This window comes from Malaclemys terrapin, chromosome 3 (genome assembly GCF_027887155.1).
Source record: "Malaclemys terrapin pileata isolate rMalTer1 chromosome 3, rMalTer1.hap1, whole genome shotgun sequence".
Classification (NCBI taxonomy): Eukaryota; Metazoa; Chordata; order Testudines; family Emydidae; genus Malaclemys; species Malaclemys terrapin.
Window position 1 is genome coordinate 172,838,679 of NC_071507.1, and position 11,665 is coordinate 172,850,343.

At 43.0% G+C, this 11,665-nt stretch overlaps 1 protein-coding gene across 1 annotated transcript; it reads right to left on the reverse strand.

Moving 5' to 3' along the window:
• Positions 1-3,004: 3,004 nt before the first annotated feature.
• On the reverse strand, positions 3,005-5,902 carry LOC128833562 (uncharacterized). The gene is made up of 2 exons (XM_054021517.1): positions 5,692-5,902; positions 3,005-3,534 (listed from the first exon to the last, which is right to left on the reverse strand). Exons 1-2 carry the CDS (start codon positions 5,888-5,890, stop codon positions 3,032-3,034), a joined length of 702 nt encoding a protein of 233 aa, XP_053877492.1. The 5' UTR covers positions 5,891-5,902; the 3' UTR covers positions 3,005-3,031.
• Positions 5,903-11,665: the final 5,763 nt, after the last annotated feature.

An 11,665-nucleotide genomic window follows, 5' to 3' on the forward strand; every position in this document is an offset into this window, starting at 1 on the left:
ATCAACGCATGGAGCACTGCACTGTGGGTAGCTATCCCACAGTGCACATAAGTGGAATTTTGGGTTGGGTTTTCAATGCTTTATGGGACCAAAATATTGGCATGGGTGGTTATGGGAACATGGCATTAGCCTCCCATGATGCACTTACCTCCCTCCCTCCCTCCCTGAAATCAATGGAAAACAAACCAAGCCTTTTTCACACTTTTTTTGTAAGCCTGGGTTACCCACGTGGACGCCATAGCATGATAAGCATGGACCCCACTCGGCTGTACACTGCTGTGTGCATTACAAACACCTTGTGCCTTATCCTGCAGTATTTACATAGCCGACATAGGGGCCACCGTGCAGAACAATGTGATGCCATGCAAGTAGCCGTGCTGGAAGCCATAGAGCAGAGCAATTTTCAGTTGCTGGCAACAGTAACGCATCACCTTGGCATGGCTGAGTGCCGTTCCTGGGCCCAGGAAACGAGCACTGACTGGTGGGACCACATCACTATGCTATGGGATGATGAGCAGTGGCTGAGGAACTTTCAAATGCATAAGGCCACTTTCCAGGACCTGTGTGAAGAAGTTTCCCCAACCCTGAAGCGTAGCAATACTAAATTGAGAGTGGAGAAGAGAGTGGCAAAAGGTCTGTGGAAGCTTGCAACGTCACACTGCTACCGGTCAGTGGGGCTTCAATTTGGAATGGGTAAATCTACCATGAAATCTGTTGTGATCCAAGTTTTCAGGGCCATTAACAGACTTCTGCTAAGAAGGGTAGTGACTCTGGGCAATGTGCAGGATATAATGGATGGTTTTGCCACGATGGGGTTCCCTAACTGTGGTGGGACAATAGACGGAACTCATATCTCTATAGTGGCACCAGACCACCTTGCCAAAGAGTACATAAACCAAAAGGGATACTTCTCAATGATGTTGCAAGCGCTGGTGGATCACAGCGGCCATTTCACCGACATCAACATGAGATGATCAGAAAAGGTGCATGAAGTGCGCATCTTTAGGAACACAGGTCTGTTCAGAAAGCTTCAAGCAGGGACTTTCTTTCAGACTGAAAAATAACCACTGGTGATGTTGACATGCCAATCCTGATCCTGGGAGACCCAGCCTATTCCTTGCTCCCATGGCTCATGAAGCCGTACACCCACAGCCTGGACAGCAGTAAGAACCTGTTCAACCATAGGCTGAGAAAGTGCAGAATGGTTATGGAATGTGCTTTTGGTCATTTAAAAGGTTGCTGGTGTTGTTTGCTTACTAGGTTAGACCTCAGTGAAAGCAATATCCCCATTAGAACATAAGAGCATAAAAACGGCTGTACTGGGTCAGACCAAAGGTCCATCTAGCCCAGTATCCTGTCTACCGATAGTGGCCAATGCCAGGTGCCCCAGTGGGAGTGAACCTAACAGGTAATGATCAAGTGACCTCTCTCCTGCCATCCATCTCCACCCTCTGACAAACAGAGGCTAGGGACCCCATTCCTTACCCATCCTGGCTAATAGACATTAACGGACATAACCTCCATGAATTTATCCAGTTCTCTTTTAAATGCTGTTATAGTCCTAGCCTTCACAACCTCATCAGGCAAGGCGTTCCACAAATTGACTGTGTGCTGTGTGAAGAAGAACTTCCTTTTAGTTGTTTTAAACCTGCTGACCATTAATTTCATTTGGTGGCCCCTAGTTCTTGTATTATGGGAACAAGTAAATTGCTTTTTCTTATTCACTTTCTCCACATCACTCATGATTTTATATACCTCTATCATATCCCCCCTTAGTCTCCTCTTTCCAAGCTGAAAAGTCCTAGCCTCTTTAATCTCTCCTCATATGGGACCCGCTCCAACCCCTAATCATTTTAGTTGCCCTTCTATGAACCTTTTCTAATTCCAGTATATCTTTTTTGAGATGAGGAGACCACATCTGTATGCAGTATTCAAGATGTGGGCCTACCATGGATTTATATAAGGGCAATAAGATACTCTCCGTCTTATTCTGTATCCCCTTTTTAATTATTCCTAACATCCTGTTTGCTTTTTTGACTGCCGCTGCACACTGCGTGGACATCTTCAGAGAACTATCCACGATGACTCCAAGATCTTTTTCCTGATTCGTTGTAGTTAAATGAGCCCCCCATCATATTGTATGCAAAGTTGGGGTTATTTTTTCCAATGTGCATTACTTTACATTTATCCACATTAAATTTCATTTGCCATTTTGTTGCCCAATCACTTAGTTTTGTGAGATCTTTTTGAAGTTCTTCAAGGTCTGCTTTGGTCTTAACTATCTTGAGCAGTTTAATATCATCTGCAAACTTTGCCACCTCACTGTTTACTCCTTTCTCCAGATCATTTATGAATAACTTGAATAGGATTGGTCCTAGGACTGACCCTTGGAGAGGGGTAACTAGTGGTGTTCCCCATTCTGATAATTTATTCCTGCTCTTTGTTCCCTGTCTTTTAACCAGTTCTCAATCCATGAAAGGATCTTCCCTCTTATCCCATGACAACTTATAAAAATTAAGAGCCTTTGGTGAGGGACCTTGTCAAAGGCTTTCTGGAAATTTAAGTACACTATGTCCACTGGATCCCCCTTGTCCACATGTTTGTTGACCCCTTCAAAGAACTCATTGTTATTGCTGCCTTCTCTACACTCCATAATATCTGTGAAACAAAGGGAAAAAAGTTTCCACTGGGGTGGGGCGGTGGGGGTTCAGGCAGATCGCCTGGCAGCCAATATTGAGCAGCCAGACACCAGGACAATAAGAAGAGCACATCAAGGGGCTCTGCATCTCTGTGAGACTTTGAAAACCAGTTTCAACAATGAGCCAGAGTAATGTGACACTTATCTGTGTTGTTTCTTACCAAACTGGCCCCTCCCTTGCATTTTCTCCCCTGTAAACTCCACCCCCACCAACCACCGTATGTTGAATGAATAAAGAGCTTTTTTTCCTTAATCTGTTAAATTTTATGATGCACACAAACACAGAGACTGCAAAGAAAAGTAAGATAATCTGGGGCAAAAGGGCTGATAACACTATTGGGGGAGGAGAAAGAAAGCTTGCTTATAGATGCACTGCGATAACAACCAACGTTGTGGAAATGGGCACCTTCTGGTCCTTGTACCCTCCCCCATGGTGTTGAGTGCAAGCAATACTGAACTTTCCCACCCACCCCTTTGCTCCCCCCACCTCATAGGACATTTGGGGGAGGTGGATGTAGAACTGGGTGATGATGGCAGCAGGTTCAGCATAGGCTGCAGAGGGTCTCTAGCATCCAGCTGCCTCTCTTGAACCTCAACCAGACACCTCAACATGTCTGATTGCTCCTTCAAAATCTGCAGCATCTCGTCCTGCATGGCACGCTCTTGTTCCCTGAAGGCTCTCCTGTCCTCCCTGTCCATGTCCAGGTTCTCGGACAGTGTAATCCTCCATGCACTGAGCTCCGTCTTGTCACTTTCAGAGGCACGCATTAACTCATTGAACATGTCCTTCCAAATCTTCTTCTTCTGCCTTCTAATCTGGGAAAGTCTCTGTCCCACTGTGGAGGATGCACAGACAGTCAAGGTTTCAGTTGCAAAGAATGCAAAGCACAAGGGTAGCATCGACAGTACATACATTCTTTTTGATGCAAGGTTAATTTTTTTTTAATAAATCCCTCAATACACTTCACTGCAAGCCACAAGGTAATCACAACCACTGGCTATTGCAAGAATCAGTTTGCTGCTCCAGCCATGGTGAGTAAGGCCATGAGACATGCTGCTTTTGTGAAGACATCCTTGGGATCACAGGTTGGAACTTGAGAAAAGCCCACTCTCCCCTAGCAACCTGGATAGTGCTTGAGGACAGGCACCAGTGTAAAGCTCCCCAGATAATTTGTTTTTTTACAAAAGTGGCACTGGTTTGGAGCGGGAGAGAAGGGCAACAAACAGGAAGCCACTCCACTCTTTTTTTCAATGCTGCTTGCAATACATAGTGATCCCTTCCAACCACTACCATGGCATGGAAAAGCATGGTTGTGTGACCCAGATTTCACCAAACGGGGGATGGATTACTTGTTGAATTGTTTGCAGCTTAAGGGCTAGCATTGAAAACTTCCCCCATTTCTCCTAGGTGACCCTATGCAATATCATTCTCCTGAGAATAACAGAGGTGGCAAGGGAGCAGATGCTGCAAGCCCCTGGGTACAGACCTGGTCCTTATGCTGTAATGCTGTGTGTGCTGCAATGATGCCAGGAGAGTTACTACCAGAGTGGCATGGGAAAGTATTCTATCATGGTGGATGAAATAAGGCAACCCTTCCCAGACACCTCCTGCAAAGGATTGCAGAGTATTTCCATGAAAGCTTCCTAGAGATCACTACGGAGGATTCCCAGGCCATCCCCATGCATATAAACAGTCTTTTTCGGAGAACACCTTCTGCATAGCTCAAGTGGCCACCGATACCCACTATACCTACATTTTTGTTCAGATTAAACATAAAAAATAATAGCATGTAACCCCTACAGTTTGATTGGATGTGTGTGTGACGGATTGGATCACAGAACCCCCCTTGGGGCTGCCAACTGATGTGCCAAGACTACTTCTACCCCTGCTTTCCCTGCCAGCTTGGGACTCCAGCACTCTGTCTTGTTGAGCCAGACACACCAGTCTGCTCCAACACAGACTCAGGGTCCGAACCACATGCCCCAAAGCTGAAGACTTAACTGAAAGCAACTTAAGAAGTGTTCCTGTCTTTAACACTCAGATGCTCAACTCCCAATGGGGTCCAAACCCCAAATAAATCTGTTTTACCCTGTATAAAGCTTATACAGGGTAAACTCAAATTGTTCGCCCTCTATAATACTGATAGAGAGATATGCACATCTGTTTGCCCCCCAAGGTATTAATACATACTCTGGGTTAATTAATAAGTAAAAAGTGATTTTATTAAATACAGAAAGTAGGATTTAAGTGGTTCCAATTAGTAACAGAGAGAACAAAGTGAATTACCAAGTAAAATAAAACAAAACACGCAAGTCTGAGTCTAATACAGTAAGAAAACTGAATACAGACAAAATCTCACCCTCAGAGATGTTTCAAGAAGTTTCTTTTGTTTGGGGTACAGACTGGACGCCTTCCTAGTCTGGGCACAATCCTTTCCCCGGTACAGCCCTTGTTCCAGTTCAGGTGGTAGCTAGGGGATTTCTCATGATGGCCGCCCCCTTTGTTATGTTCTACCCACTTATATATCTTTTGCATAAGGTGGGAATCCTTTGTCCCTCTCTTGGTTCCCACCCCTCCTTCTCAATGGAAAAGCACCAGGTTAAAGATGGATTCCAGTTCAGGTGACATGATCACATGTCACTGTAAGACTTCAAGCCTTCATTCCTCACAGGAAGGCCTGCCTGCAAACAGAGCCATCCATAGTCAATTGTCCTGGTTGATGGGAGCCATCAAGATTCCAAACCACCATCAATGACCCACACTTTGCATAATTACATTAGGCCCTCAGAGTTATATTTCATATTTCTAGTTTCAGATACAAGAGTGATACATTTATACAAATAGGATAACCACACTCCATAGATTATAAGCTTTATAATGCTATTTTACAAGAGACCTTTTGCATGAAGCATATTTTAGTTACATTATATTCACACTCATTAGCATATTTTCATAAAATCACATAGAGTGCAATGTAGCAATGTGTACTCACCCGAGGTGTCTTCCCTGGCATCACACTCTGCTGCCAACTGGTCTTGTGAAGGGACGGGCTCCAGAGTTAAAAACAGTTCTTGGCTGTCGGGGCAAATGGATCCTCTGCTTGCCTGCCTCACATTCTCCTCCTCTTCCTCGTCAACAATGTCCTCCTCGTTGTTGTTTGAGGTCACCTGGGGTTCCTGGAAGGTATGCATGGACTGTTTTGGGGTAGTGGTGGGGTCGCCGCTAATGTTCCCTCTAATTTTTTTTGTCTATGTGTGGAATGAATTTTGTTTTGTGCACCAATATGGAGGTGATGAGTGGTGGGGGTGGGGCTGGGGATAAGGGGTTTGAGGTGCGGGAGTGGGCTCAGGACTGGGGCAGAGGGTTAGGATGTAGGGGGTAAGTGCTCCAGCTTGGGGTGTGGGTTCTGGGGTGGTGCCAGGGGAGAAGCGCCCCTCCCCAGCCATGATAGCTCTGAGACCAGAGGAGAGGCACCTCTCCCTGGCCAGGGCACCTCCAGGACCCAGGTCGGGGAAGAGGCGCTTCTCCCTGACCTCAGCAGCTTTGTGGCTGGGGCCGGGGGAGAGGCGCCTCTCCCCAGCCATGGCAGCTCCGGGGCTGGGGCCAGGGGAAAGGTGCTTCTCCTTGCCTGCATGGCCCTTGATAGCTTACTGCACAGCTTAGAGGAAACTTAGGTCGCCACTGAGAATCACATGCAGCTCATAAAAGCGGCATGTCTGTGGAGCAGAACCAGAACAACTGTTCGCCTCCCTTGTCTTCTGGTATGTTTCCCTCAGCTCCTTTATTTTCACACAGCACTGCTGCGTGTCCCTGGTGTAGCCCTTCTCTCCCATGCCTGGCATGATCTTGGCATAGATGTCAGCATTTCTTTGCTGGATCAGAGCTCTGCCTGCACAGACTCTTCTCCCCACACAACAGTTAGATCCACCACCTCCTGTGAACTCCATCCTGGAGCACGTTTGCTGTCTTCAGTCTCCATGATCAGCTATGCTGGCGAGTTCTCCACGCTGATCAAACAGGAAATGAAAATTCAAATGTTCCCAGGGCTTTAACAGGGGAGCGTCTGTTCCCTGTGTACCTGGCTGACTTACAGTGGAGTTGAAAGTGCTCTCCAGAGCGGTCACAGAGGAGCAGTGTGGGACACCTCCTGGAGGCCAATTCATTCAAATTACACAGGGCAGTGTCTACACTATCCCCATGTTGAACCGTGGATGTCAAATCAAGCACTACGACTCTCGCATAGGTGGAGTACAGAAGTTGACTTTACAGGCCACTTAGGTCAGCAGAAGGTACTCGGCAGTGTAGTCATATACATTACTAGATTGACTTAATGCGGCTTATGTCGACCTAAGTTTGAAGTGTAAACACGGCCATAGTTGGGAAAGCAATCATGCTCCATTATTTCTTGTTTTGACTCTTGGCCCATATGGCTGCTCATGGACAGTCTTTTGGTGCTTTGCTACATTAGCTAATATGGTTAATGAGTCTTTGCTTTCTGAGTATGTTCATTATCTGTAGCTGTTCATTGTTAGTAGAAAGAAGCCAAAGCTTTCCCCCTTGTATCTTGCAGATTTCTATCCTACAACTGATCCCTTGCTAAAATTCCTGTTTTGGATAGCAGGCAGGGAGAGATTGGTAAAGATGGTTGTCCTTTAACTAAAGGCAATTTTGCCTGGGAATGGATTATATGAGAGGTTTCAGTCTGGCTTCAGGGAGAACAGTACTGGGATTGTTTTACTTAGCAGCACAAATGATTTATTACTAACTGATTATTCAAGTTAAATTACACTGCTCCTTCTGATAGATCTTTCTGCTGCTTTCTGTACAGTAGATCTTGGAATATTATTGAGTCATTTGAAGGAAATGCTTAGATTATGAAGAACTGTCCTGGCTTGGAGTCATTCACCATTTATAGGACATTATCAGTTTGTAACTGGGCAATTGTGGATCAAATTTTTCCTCACTGGCCCCATTACTCTCCAGAATATAATATCCTATAATTCTTTCCTTTTATTTGCTGCAGATGTGGACAAAATTCTCTAGCAGCATAATATTTATTTTAATTAGAACACAAACAATATGCATTTGTCTTTTACAGTTTTGGGCAACAAAAATGATTAGGGGTATGGAACAACTGCCGTATGGGGTGAGATTAAGAAGATTGGGACTTTTCTCTTGGTAAAGAGACAACTAAGGGGGGATATGATTGAGGTCTATAAAATCATGACAGGTGAGGAGAAAGTCAATAAGGAAGTTTTATTTACTCCTCCTCACAACACAAGAACTGGGGGTCACCAAATGAAATTAATAGGCAACAGGTTTAAAACAAACAAAAGGAAATATTTCTTCACACAACGCACACTCAACCTGTGGAATTCTTTGCCAGAGGATGTTGTGAAGGCCAAGACTATAAACAAGGTTCAAAAAAGAAGTAGATAAGTTCACAGAGAATAGGTCCATTAATGGCTATTAGTTAGGAAGGGCAGGGATGGTGTCCCTAGCCTTTGTTTGCCAGAAACTGGGAATGGGCAACAAGGGGATGGATCACTTGATGATTAATTGTTCTGTTCATTCCCTCTGAAACACCTGGCACTGGCCACTGTTGTAAAACAGGATACTGGGCTAAATGGACCTTTGGTTGGACCCAGTATAGCTGTTCTTATGTCTCTTGCAGCAGTTTTGCCCATGTCTACGTGTTTTACCAAAGCATGATCTGTGATGGTCATAAATGATTTGAAACTGAACTGAGATAATATGTATTTGCTTTTTGAAAATCTTCTGTTTCTACTAAGTAGTTGTTTTCTAGGCAGTCTAATCTATCTATATATCATACTGACTCAGTGCAGGGGATGGACTAGATGACCTCTTAAGTTCACTTCCAGCCCTCCTTTTCTATGATTTTATAGCTGAAGTATGCATCACCTTGCATTTGAGGGATCTTTTGCTAAAGAGTATCGTATATAGGCTACCAGAGTTAGAAGCTTTGGAACGAAAATAGAGTTCTATTACATATCTGGTCACCAGGTTTGCCTTTCATCATCTCAGAAGTCTTAGAGTGAAACTGCATCTTCACAATGTTGACATTTTAATTTTTATTTGCTTGACATTTTCTCCCCTGGAATCTTCTATATTATTAATGCATGCATTCTCTAGTTTTCACAATATGAACATTGGGCCCTATTCTAAATACCAGGATTGTCTCTGGTAACACTTCACTGGCTACTAGTACCATTTCAGTTTTACTTCATAATCATTTTGATCATTCCCCAACTACTGCAATGATTATCTCCTACTTCTTTCTAATACCATCTGTTTCAATTGGCCTTTAAGGCCCCTAGGATCATCTGTTTCTAGACTCTCATCTTCAGACACAGGAGAGCTTTTACTTTCCCATCTAGAAGACAGGTCTATCACTTTTGGGTATGGAAGGTAGAACGTTTAGCAATGTCACTACAAGACCATCCAATGAACCCTTCACCAGAAACATATCCCATGGAACGGTTTATATTTTTGTTTTCCTAGAAAAACTACCTATTACAAAAAATATGTATTTTTCATTTTAGATTTATCCAACACCTGCACTTTGTGCATCACCCAGTGTTGGACACTGCTGCTTCAAGCAGACCACCACACCCACATAACTGCTTGCAGGATTTGATTCTCAGTTATAAGCATAGCTCAGAGTTTTCTAACACTAGAGAGATCTTCTGAGAGGTGACAAATCCATCAGAAGTGACATTCTTATTCAAATGAGTCAATTTTTGTGCCTGACAGACATTGCCCTTGTGTCATCAGATAACCAAACAGGATAGGGTTAGAAGTGGATATTCTCACAACTTCATTTTCTGGTGACACTTATGCTAATTGAGCAATGTTGTTCAGGCACCATTCCAAATATGTTTGATTTTTTTAATATAAAATATTAAATGTGATTAAAAATGTATTATTAAGTATTTCCCTTTAAACCAAGATTGTGTAAAAAGACGAGCTATTTGCCAAGCACTTGGGTGCCATGGGTATTTACAGCTCACCCTGCTTATATTACTCACAAAAAAGTCCTGCACACACAGAAAATTTCCTTCCAGATCAGAGAGGACTTTGCTCACGGGTGGAGCGGGGAAGGTTAAAAACATTTTTATTTTTAGATTCTATAAGTATGTTTTTTCTTTTACTTGGAAAACTTCTCTTCACATTTCCCCAGCTAATGTATCATGCTGAAAAGCATCCTCTCCTTTTACATCACATAAATAAATATGTAACGCAATCACTTGGGATGCCTCACATAACACAAGGAGACAAGACATTTGAACAGAAGGTTTTCTGAACAATTTAGTAAAGAAAAACAATGTTTAGAGAGGAAAGAAAAAAGCTTTTATCTTTAGATGGGCTAGTATAAGTGCCCTACCCACATAGTTGCCTATGGGCATTTAAAGCACAGTTCTGATTTACTCCACCCTTCAGTATGGAAGCACACAGGGTCCTCCTGCTGTTAACACACTAGAGAAACATAACAGATGCCTTGTTAAAACTCACCCCTCCAGGCTAGCAGTCCACAAATAATCTCCAAATGCTTCCCACTGCTCAGCACCTGATCATGAAAGTATTAGGAAAACTAAAAACAAACTAAAGACAAAAACTAAACTAAAATACTTAATAAAACAATAAACAAACACAGCAAGAAGCTGAACTGATTAGACAAAAAGAGCAGCTCTTTTTAATGTGTTTTAAACCATTTTTACCATTATTTTATCATCTTCACTGTGGCCCAATCCTGCAACTTCTTCTGTGTGGGTGGCATACCACACATGGCCTCACTGATCTCAGCCTGCTCACATACAAGATGTTACAGAATCAGGGCTTAATTTTAAGGTCTTTGGTGCAGGACCCTGGCTTCTTATATATCTATAAATCACCAGGCATTACCTAATGACCAGTAATAAGAAGAATATTTAACACATAATATTATGACTGTAACTCTTACAATCATTTAAAAATGAATAATATAAACAAAAGCAATATATTGATTTACAGAAAGATCAGGTTTAGTGGAAATATTAGACCTGCTCAAATGCAATCATAGTTCAGATTATCTGGTCAGCCAAACACCCATTTTAACTTCCCCTCAGCCAGCATAAAAATAAGATTTTATGTCAGGTTGAATATACATTACCTGTGGTAATAAACCAAAAGAACCAACAATAAACTGGCGGAATAAGATATATCTATGGGATATTTTTTCATTATTTGTGTGTAGAATTGAACAGCGAATATTTGATATTCGACACAACTGTAGCTGAGACTCATCTAGTCATCACTACAACACTGAATGCAGGAGATGAGCTAGTCAGCAGAAAAGCATTTTCCTCAGAGGACAAAGAAATCTCTCACATATTGGTGGTTTCAATGACTATGTGTTCTCTAGTTACAAATCAAAGGCCTGATCCAACATTTGCTTTAATTAATGGCAATTCTTCCTTTGACTTCAATGGGCACTGGATCAGACCCCAAAAGCTGAAAAAATGGACTTCTTGGGTGGGACTAATTGGCTGGAAGGTTGCTAAGTCTCACACTTCATAACTAAACTTGCAGTACTATGGAAGGAATACACACACCAAAGTGTCTCAGTTCACATGCTGTGAGAAACAATATTCTATCCTTTTTGGGGGGTGGGTCTTCCTTCTATCCTTCTATCTGTCGCAGTCACATGGCACCCACATCACCATTATATCTGAGCACTTCCCAATCTTTAAAGTATTTATCCTCACAACCTTTGAGGGTGTTGTTATTCCCATTGTACAGATGGGGAACTGTAGCACAGAGAGACCAGGGCCCAGACCCACAAAGGAGCATAAACCCCAGATTTAAGTGTCTAAGTCCCAGTTTTACGCTCCACAACAATCCTGCTGAACCTAAAATAGGCACCTAAAATCACTTGGTGCCTACAGTTTTCAAAGCAAAGATTCTCT